Here is an 11,205-nt window from a genome sequence, read left to right on the forward strand (position 1 = left end):
AGTTTGGCTGTACTCAGCATTGAATCAAAACGCACCATAGCTTTAGATCTTAATAAGTTTGTGAGGCGTTTTGCTGAACAAGATGGTAATCACCACATTCAGCTGTAAAAGGCATGCCAACTTGATGCTCTGCTCACGGATGACTCGATGAGCATAATAAACTGTTAAGATGATGGTGTGTATAATATTTTTCTTCTTTGTGGGGTTCTGCCCCCAAAAAACAGTTTCAAGTCCTGAGAAAGTCAAATAAGACGGTGTGTAAAACTTCACTGCCCAGCCAAAATAAAGTAACCACTTTGATTTAACTAGGCCAGCAGGTAAGGACTTTCCACTGGATAATAACTGCAGCGATGTAATGTATATGTTTTAGCTGAATACACGTTTTTTAACCCTAATTGATGCAGTTAGTCACTTCTTTAATGTTTGTTCTTTCTGATGTAAAGTCAAGGTTGTAACTGTTTGCAATGAAGTCGTGGGGCGCTGAACTGTTCCTTTGAATTTTGATATAATTACTTGTCTTTCAAATGTGAAGGAGGGTGAGCAAGCATCTTGAGGAACATTCATCATTAACTGCTCCAAAAAATATAGTTTATTTAATAATAACACTGAATATGTGAATTATAACAGTGATTGACAGCTGACAGGAATAATATGATTGTTAATAGTATCATATTAATTTAGACAAACATCGACGAGACAGTTAATTAATGTACTTATTGCAGCAGTCTGCATAGATTTGGTACCCCTGCTGGTCTAAGAGTGAAACAAACTCATTCAGTTATTGTTCAGTTAAAATTCATTAAATTATGTGTGCCACCTTATATATTTATATGTAAGGCTTTACTGATGTGCCACAATAATGTCACCAAATGTTATTGAGTTAAAATATAAATATTGTGGCTTTCCAAGTTAACATTATTTGATATGACTGCGATTCAATCAGCATATACTTCTGCCAGGGGATGCCACCCCTGAAATTCTCCTGCCACCCCATGAATATTTTTCTAGATCCGCCCCTGAAGTGAATTAATTTACTCTTGGATGTTGGCTGTCACTTTTCCATTTATTTTATATTTCCTATGTGCCTCATTGTGAAGGAAATGGCCTCTCAAATTATGTTTATTGTAAAGGAACATCCTCTTGTGTTTGTAGATACTGCTGCTATTCATCAGTATATATGATGGGCTTTGTGCTCCACTGTGGGGACTACAATGCTTTTAAAGCTGTTACGTGAGGATACTTCCTTCACCTCAAGTTTGCTTGGATATGTTTTCTTTAATTGTGTTTCTGTGTATGTTTGATTCAGCTCCACCGAGTGGATATACCAAGTAGTCAATCACTGCACATTCAGTGACAAGGAAATAGATAACGGGTATTTGTGAAGTAGCATGAAATGACTGCAGCTGCTGATGTTTCTTGTCAGTTGAAAGTGAATCACAAATGAGCTCTTGCGAGTGCTAATTTTCAGGTTGCTCAACACAGATGTACATTAAAAAAATCAGAGTGGAAAAGTCAAAATACTGATAGAAAAATAATCATGTAAATGCATAATAAAACATTATAGCAGCCCCTAGATTTTCCTTAAGGAGTTTCTGTAAAAAAAGAAAGTAATGCATTGTGTTTGTATGTACTAGTAGAGGATTCATGGAGGCAAGTGCCTAAAATCCTGTTTGGCAAAAGAAAACATTTAGATAATAAGATATTTTGCAAATAACTTAAATCCAAAACAATTGGGTAAAAGGTAGGGTCATGAGTCTACACAACAGATGTAATGCCTTATACTTCCAAAAAGCTTGATAAAGGCTACGCCCTCTGAGGTTCCTGTCCTCAGACCTGTTCCCTCGCTGTTCCGTTGGAGCAGATTGGCATTCATATTGGTGTGTCAGAGAAAATATATGTCACCAGGCCCAATGGAAGTCGACAGGGGTCTCGGCTCCCCTCACAGAGTGACTCCCCTCACAGAGTGACTCCCCTCTGCGCACCAGAGGGGTAGCAATATTGTTCCCAACTCACCACAGGCCACGTGTAATCTTCTCAGGAGATTACAACTCTCCCCCTCCTTCACCCAGGACTGCTCGCACTGCAGTATGATGGAAAACAATGCCCTATCACTCACATTTCACTCTGACATTTTTCAACTGACATGGCGTGAGGGAACTTAATTTTTGCAAGGCTTCTCTGTAGTTTGTTTTTGATTACATACGCATATATCATTGTCACTGTAAGACAGGGCCACCTATTCATTTTATATTGTCCATCTTCGCTTTCAGCCCTAACTTAATGCCCTACAAAATAATGCCTTACCTACCTTGTGTATGGTAGAGTATGCACACAAAAACACTCGGAACTAAAGGGAAGCTCAAGCTAAAAACCATATACTGTATACAGTACCTATCATTTAGTCAGATTAATACTGATGGACATTTACTTACAGTTCAGATGGTTGTGTTGCTGCAAAGGTTTGTAAAAAATGTGTAAGCATTTTGAAATGTGAGGATAAATGTTGTACAAGCTGACAAACAAACAACATATGTCATGACCCCATAACTGTTGACACACTGCCCTGTGGGCTATTCCCATGTCAAAGTACTCAGTCATTTGTGCTGCCTGCAAATGTAATGTCAGACCAAACCTCGGGCGAATCTTTTTGAAGGATGTCTGCCAGCTGTGTTGCACTCTACACTCTTTGCCTTGTGTTCATCATCGTCAAGGGACCTTAGGAATGTTATGAAAACAAATTCAACTCTTCTGTTGTTTTTCTGTTTTCTAATTAATGTGTGTACAGTGACAACATTGAGTAGAATAACAAGGAATGACTTCTAAAAATGTGTCATGATTGGTAATGAAAGCAGAGTTTCAAACTGAAGAAACCATATTTTCTTTTTCCATATGCATGTGTCAATATCATATGATCTACCTATTATATTGTTTACAGCCCGAGCGCTGACTCACCACATTCCCTGCATCCAGCAAATCAGAGATGGACTGGGTCTGAGCTCTAGGACGATTATCATAAATGAAAAATTCTTGCAGGGACTTTTAATATGCTGTAGGATGTTTCTCTCCGCTCCATAGCTTTTGCCTGTGGCTATATATCTGCTATCCAGCTGTGAGCTGCATCTGTCACTGGCTTTAGCACACAATCCTTATGCTGCCGTCTACAACTTCAGGGTATAAAATAAATGTATAGACTACAAAGACACCTATCAGGGGTGCTCTTTATTAGTTGGCTTGTGCTTCATTAATAAACAAACACAGCAATGAAAGTGGAGCTCAGGAAAGATGAACCCAGCACATCAAAAAAGAATAAAGGGTAGTGTATGCCATCACTATGTCGTATTATGTGATACTGTTCTTTTATATATGAAGCTGTGATTTACACGAAAATATGATCCTTTACTATCCGTATTTTACTTGAGTAGGTCAGCTTCTCTCTTTCATGAGACCTTAAAAGCCTTTCTCTATTTGCCATCACATGACCTAGAAACCATTCCTCTTCCTGCAGCTTTATTAGAAAATTGGCTCTCAGAATAAAAGTTATAAATCATATTTACCTTCGACTTATTCAAACTTTGCAGGCTCTACAATAAGTGTACTCAGATGAACCTGGATTATATAACTTGCACATGAAAATCCATCCGTCAGTGCAGCCTCTACAAATGATTCTGTTTGCTTGTGTCTCTGCTGTCTCCTCCATAATACAGATGTATATCCAGACCACAACCCTGACCATCTCTGTAAGCCTCAGTGCGTCGGTCTCTCTAGGAATGCTCTACATGCCGAAGGTCTACGTCATTCTCTTCCACCCGGAGCAGAACGTACCCAAGCGCAAGCGCAGTCTGAAGGCTGTGGTCACTGCAGCCACCATGTCCAACAAGTTCAACCCCAAAGGAGGCCTGAGGCCCAATGGAGAGGCCAAGTCTGAGCTCTGTGAAAGTCTTGAAACACAAGGTAGGTATCTCCAAGAGACAACAAAAACATGTTCACTGATTTTATGCTGATGCAATGAGCTGCCTCTTTCTCAAATAATTAACTCCTTTTATGTGAACATAACTGATGCAAGTGTTGTTTTGCACTTCAGCAGTTCTGAAAAATTAGCAAGTCTTATGTGAGCATACAAGAAATTAGGTTTCCATGTCGGTGCAAACTAAAGTGGTGTTATATCATGCCTTCTTTTTGAATATGAGCCATACACAGAACCTTATGAATAATAACAATGGTTAGGAGGAGTTTCAAATTAGCCTCTAGATAGCATAGTTTTTCAGCTTTCCCAGTTCCCATTATTTAATGATTTCATTGACCAATCGAAGGACAAAAACATGCTTATATCCTATACATACTCTAGCCTACATTTTATTATTAAAATATACACTGCATATTGCTGTTCTTAGAATCAAACCATTGATATATCTTTTGTATACTCTAATGTACCACAAAATGTTTTAGGAAGAAGTGACTTTTCTGTTTCACCAGGATAATTGTGTTTTTGACTACATGGAGAGAAAAAAAAAAGTCCATTCTCACCACACTGGATTTGTGAATCAGGAGGTGTGAGAGGGTCTCAGTCCAACCTACTCTGATTTTGAAAGGGTCTAAGCAAACGAGTAGCTCAGTGTTGGAGAAAAGGATATTTCAGTCACCAAGATAAAGTGTACGAGTAGTCCCTGTGTGGTGGCAGGCTTTAAATCTAGCAACCCCACAAGTTCTGATTACCCAAGGTCCTGATGTTATACTCCGACAGGCTGAACAATGTGGAATTATATTTATTAGGACTCAAAAACCTGCGCCCATTGCATGAATGCCTTGTTTTGACCTCAGAAAGGAGCCATTATATCTGAACCTATTACAGACCCATAGGTGCTGATTCTCGCCCTCTGGTTTGAACTGTGAATCTAACAACTGCTCTTTGTGCTTATGCGTCAGACTGTGTTGAGGGAGGGCAGCCTTGTGAGGGACTATAGGCTCTCAGGTAACCCGATTAGATAATGACTTTACCCTTTTATTATCTCTGAACACTTTTTACCTGTTCATTTCTGCTAATGGACACCACAATACCCGTGCCTGCCTGTAACGCACAAAGCATCTCTGCTGCCCCCGACTCTAATACAGCACTCTGAATGACACAAGGCAGTAATCACACCCTCACAAATCCACCCTTGACCAACAAACATTAACTTGGGTAGACAACATTGGCGAGTGGTGCTGTAAAATGGCCAATCAGCATGGTAAAGCCTGTTAATGTGGGAAGATAACACCACTCTGCCTGAGTGCAGGAGACAAGCAACAGCCATGTGTCCCCTGTAATTTATTTCCCTGTTGACAAAAGAAGGAATTTGTGATAATGGGACAACAACAACAACAACAACAACAACAACAACAACAACAACAATAAGAGAGAACAGGAAAAGACGGATGGGTCTGCCAAGCCCAATTCTTTCTGGACCATCTATTCTTTATCTTGGCAGCACATACATATTCAATTAAGGTTCATTTATCAATGCTTCTCTTGGAAGAGATGCTTTGGATGAAATGGCAAGAATACCGCCCCCCATTCATACACCCAACGTAGCACTGACAAATATACAGAAACATTTACCATTACATATCTCTCCTCTACAACACTTTGGCCCCGACTCTGGCTTTTAGCCGTCTTCTGATTGGATTCATCCCCTCTGACATATTCAATCAGCCAAGCCTGCTGTGGGCAGATTGGCAGATTGGTAGTGTGATTACCACCACTCCAAGCATGCTCGCTGAGGACAGTTTTATTCAAAAAATGGCACACATGTACACGATGACACTTGCACACAGACATATGTGCGCATAGGAGCATGACTGCACATACACAGGTACTTATAATGTATGACAGTCATGTTTCACCACGGGTCGGGCTTCTCACGGCGACTGTGGTCTGCCCTGCGGTCGTCTGTCTTATGTGTTTTATTCCCAGCTCATGCCATGAATCATAAAAAAGTATGTTAAAGGATAATGAGAACTGTTATCAAACATTGATGAAAACACGTATAGTGCCAAGTCAGATGACATATTATCTAATTCACCTTACATTAAAAATGGTACTGTAATACACTGACTGACTGACTGATGCATGTTTTGCTTGGTGCACAGAAAATAATTCAGGTATTTGCATGTAGAGAAAGACTTGCATTTGAATGGTTACTATTGCACACTGCTGTGATCTGCCCCGTGGCGCTATACTGTATGTGATGCAATGTCTGATAAAATTGAATGATATTACAGCTGTGAAGAAAAACATAATGACAGAGGTTTCCCTGATTTCTGTCATGCTACAGTAATGGCAGGCACTTCAGTTGATATGGCCATTTCCAAAGCCTGTTAAAATGTCTGCAATGTGACGATTTACATTCAATTTAACAATAGTTTCCCCCCCATGCTACGAAGACGTCCAAAATCCATTGTTGAATAGTATACGAGTCTATTGGAAGACATTTAACACATAGCTTTTTTGATAATTGATTCAATGTTTCAGGCCTTTTTTTAACCAACAATTGAATATGAAGAAGAATAAACTCTGAAGTTGTAATTTTAAATAATGATAAATTGTGCTGAAGTTTTTTAACTACTTATTGGCATTTCAAAGATTAAACAACTATGGTTAATTAAAGATATTGGCAGTTCAAACGGTTATTATTATTAACAGCCCTTATCTGTTTTGTATCATCTTATCACTGTAGCAGTTTGAATAAGTCCGTTTCTACTGCCTTCAGATATGTATATTACACATTTCTCTATATGCAATACAAAGATAGATCCAACACCCTGCTATTATGATTGGTTCCACCGGCACTCATTAGATGAAGACATCCATAAATAGAACCCTCCATCAATCTGGATTCAAACACGTGCACTGAGAGATTAGCGTTTCACGCCTAAATCTCTCCTGTTGCATTTTTAACTCTTTCCTCTCTTCTCCCACACCTTCACTTACAGCGCTGGCTTCCAAGCAGACGTACATAAGCTACAGTAACCATGCCATCTAAGCCGGGAAAAGGAACAGAGGAAGCGGAGCCAGGGCCTGCCTGAGGAAGAATCACCTGATTGTGGGGAATACTGGGGATATACTGGAGGACTTCCAAGCTGCTATAGCAGAGGAGGGCTGGGGTGGAAAGATGGGAATTTGTCACTCCATGAATAGAAAGGATGTCATATTTTTCTAGAGCATCAGGTAAAATGCTTGAATGCCAAATGGTTGAGAAATGAGTGGATTTACATGAGAGATGGGAGATGATAGGGGGATTGGACAGTTAATTTTCCTCTTCCCACCCTTTCTCAGACACAAGTGAGCGTTGAACAGTGACGTTTCCAGATGCAGGCTAGGAGTAAACCACCTGGAGTCTACAGTATGTTTTCCTTCTGAAGTGTAAAGCACACAATTTCAGTTCAGATCTCTGATGCTCAATCTTTTTGTCTCATTTCAACAAAGACGGGGAGAAAAAAGCATTCTGTTTTAGCTTGAGTCAAATGCAGTCGACAAGATGAAACAGTATAAAAATATAGTCATTATTTTGGTTACCGGTGTTATTAAAGCTGCAGTACTCTTCAAATGGTACATGCCTTACTACAGTACATTCAGTATTCCTACATGATCTTATCTGATCTGAAACACCTGAAAATAAATAAAGCAGTGGGTCATCCCAGTTTATCTTTTTTTTTTATAAATGTTTCATAATGATGATGATGATGATGATGCTAACATCATCTTGGCAAACCTAGTGTACAGTCCCAGAGCATGCTTATGGGAGCATCACGTGTACTGTGCTGTGTTGTCAATGTCTTTGGAATGCAACATTTGTCATGGTTGTCATTCACAGTGGAGATGTCATTTTGGACCATTACCCACAACTGGGTTACCCTCCTCTGAATAAAGAATCATTTTTATACATCAAAAGGAGTGAAACTCACAGCAAATTGCCATTAAATAATGTCATAGTTTACAGTACACCACAATCCATAAACGTCAGCCAGTACTTCAAGACTTGTTGAAGCAAACATCCCAGCATCCCATCATTTATTGGCCTTTATTTATCACACACTTGTTGAAGCCTTAGTAAAAAAAATGTGAGCAGCTGGAAGATTGTGAGAGATTCATGTTTCCCCATTTGTTAAACTTACAGTCTAGCAAACATTAGATGTAATACTAGAAGGAACACTTCCTTCTTAAAATGCACACCTAATAATAATCCTTATATTTATTATAGCGCTTTATCAAAGACTCTCAAAGCGCTTTACAAATACACATTACACATACAGATCATACATGTAAAGGTCATCTACTGTGGACAATACCCACAGGAGCAAATTCGGGTGAAGGACACAACGGCCTGACGCAGCGGGGCGGGAGCGGGTTTCGAACTGGAGTTCCCCAACGCCCCCTTGCTCTGATGATCAAACGCACAGACCACTGCGCCACCCGTCCACTGCGCCACACCTACTCGTGTTTCCATATTATCCTCTATAATTGCGTAATTGCAGTGGCGAACCGTGTCTATCACAACTGAACCTTCTGTAGACTAGACACACACCCCCCCGCCGCCGCCGCCACCCCCCCTCCGCGGCATTATAATATCCGTCTTTTCACTGAATTGTCGTCTTGAAAAGGGTACTTACAACAATTCCGTAACAACTTCATCTTCACCTGTTGCACTTGTCATTTCAACGTTAAAAACAATAAAACGGCATGAATTGCTTCGTCGCATTCGTTCTAGATCCTCTGTCTCGAGCCAGTTAACTAGCGGGCCTTCTAGAATACCCTGGAACCGAGGGAAACTCTGAAAGAACACGCACATTGGCTACAAATCAATATATGATTGGTTGATCAAACTGTCAGTCCAAACGAACGCTCTCATTCAGTGCAACGGCCAGGGCATCCTTTCAAGGATGTAGAAAACCTTGGTTGAAGGATATTCTACCCAGACACCCAGAACAAGATCTGATTGGTTGCTTTATTTTCTAACACAAAACCACTGAAATGCGTAGTGCATGGTCCGAGAAGGACAAACAAATCAACGTAACACTGTAATATTACAGATCAACAACACAGATACCATTCTCATTTATTCATTTTATTTATATAATTAAATCGATTTTTTTGTTTGTTTTATCTGAGTGTTCCAGGGTATTCTCTGAATACCTTGAAGGCCCTGACGGTTCGCCACTGCGTAATTGTAATTTAGAGATATAGCATTTTTTTAAAAAATATAATTCGGTATTGCAGTGGAGCTAGAATATATAAATCACTTGGTTTGTAAAGGAATCAGTCCCCAAATATATCATTTCTAAAGCGTGGTGTTATGATAGCTTCCATAGTAGAGTATTACACGGGGACCTCCTATGATTTGTGATAAATGAACTTTTAATCTGTATTCTTTGCAAAGGATTGTTTTGCTTTTCTGGGTCATTAATTTTGAAGCTCCAGTGGGAATGGATAATGAGAGTTTTAATAGTATGTTGGGCACAAAATTAGGCTCACGCAGCTACTCAGCATGGAGACCCATTTGGAGAAGGTGTAAGCTCAGTTCCCTCAAATGGCATACATGTTCAAAGTTAATTAGGTGGATGACAGGCATAGAATTTCCTAAGTAGTGCTTTACCTTTCAACAGACCCAATACAATCTCTGTAGAGCCAGCACTTTAGCTCTGTTTTAACAGTCCTAGAGAAAAGTATGTTGGTATTTGCCGGATTACATATACATATAAATACATTCGAAACATAATTAAGCTAAAGTGGAATTTGTCTCCATGAACTTAAAATACTTTTTGAAAGCTTTGAGTTTGTAATGTATTTATCTTTTGATTTGTACATAGTTGCTGCTCATTCTTCTACCATTAATTGATTTGTAAAGTAAGATTGACAACCTCACATTTTAGAAGATTCAACTGCTTGATAAATAAGGGCCAGTGCCTTCGTTCTGTGCCTCATACCCATTCAATTCCTCCTGCCATTCTTTCCACGGATCATGGTGTCGTTTGCTTTGCATCCGTCACCTTTCAAGTGGATTCTGTTCAAACATGAAGTGGAGAGGACTCAATGTACAATTTATATTTAAGTGTGTAAACTCCATATCTGTCTGCAGTCTCTAAAGTATTTGTCATAAACAGTAACTCTGGAATTGGTCTCATTAATGTAATCCTCAGCGATGCAAAAATATGTATGTTGCATGTCAAATCTCATAAGAAGTCATGTGAACAACTCGAGAGAAAATGTGTAATGTCCAGAAGGAAAAACTACTGCACAGGATTATAAATGTATTTTGGGGTCAAATAATGATTCTCTCAGCTTCATCAAACGTCTGGAGTGTTGCTGCAAATGTTGTTTTTCTCATCAGTTGATAAAGTATTGTTTGTGGAATTGTTTGTGTTTTGTGAATATGATAATTTAATGCTTTTTTTTGCCACATCCCCCTCCCTCCCCTTTATTTTTCTAAAACACTTTGTCTGTGTTACAAAATAGAATTATGTAAGTGCCGACTGAAATGAAGTGGCAAGTTAATGTACGTTATTAAAATGGATTGATCATGTCTGCTTTATGTACTGAATTATAAAAAAAAGAATTACAGTGCCTGGATATTTATGAATCATCTATAGAAAAAAAAAAAATTGTAAATGTGTAGAGCATGTTCATTTTTATACAAGATATTTCTAATAAAAGACTGTTTTGCTAAAAAAGTGTGCTTTATATTATTGAGTTGGTCTCAACAGCAATGCAAAAACCAAGCAGATCATAATATAGTATTTATTATTTGTTGTCCAAAAGATGTTGATACTAGACTATTGTGACGACAGTTCCTGTTTCTGCCGGAGATATGGGAGTTTGTCCCTGTGCCTGCCGCAGTATTTACACCCTCCACCTGAAGGAGCGGACCCTTGTTTAGCTGCAAGTGTGACTTCTAGGCGTATTATGGGTATCATCAAATGCCGTTGCCATGGTGACAGATCCCTCGCCATGAAACACGGTCTTCTCATAACTCCATTGAACATGCTCCAAACGGCCCAAAACGTCACAGGTTTGATAACGATGCAGCCCTCAACACATCTAGGCGTATTATAGGGTGTCATCAAATGCCGTTGCCATGGCGACAGATCCCTCGGCATGAAACACGGTCTTCTCATAACTCCATTGAACATGCTCCAAACGGCCCAAGACTTCACAGGTTTGATAACGAGGCA

General features: G+C 39.4%; 1 protein-coding gene across 1 annotated transcript in view; it reads left to right on the forward strand.

Annotated features, from left to right (window-relative positions):
- Window positions 1-10,647, forward strand: part of LOC117448860 (metabotropic glutamate receptor 4-like) — a 250,368-nt gene extending 239,721 nt beyond the window's left edge. The window contains exons 10-11 of the mRNA XM_034086153.2: window positions 3,705-3,951; window positions 6,970-10,647. Of these exons, the coding sequence (XP_033942044.1) occupies window positions 3,705-3,951; window positions 6,970-7,019 (297 nt within the window). The 3' untranslated portion in view covers window positions 7,020-10,647. The remainder of the gene's footprint in view (window positions 1-3,704; window positions 3,952-6,969) is intronic.
- Window positions 10,648-11,205: the final 558 nt, after the last annotated feature.

The sequence above is a fragment of the Pseudochaenichthys georgianus genome, chromosome 7, assembly GCF_902827115.2.
Source record: "Pseudochaenichthys georgianus chromosome 7, fPseGeo1.2, whole genome shotgun sequence".
NCBI classification, from domain to species: Eukaryota; Metazoa; Chordata; class Actinopteri; order Perciformes; family Channichthyidae; genus Pseudochaenichthys; species Pseudochaenichthys georgianus.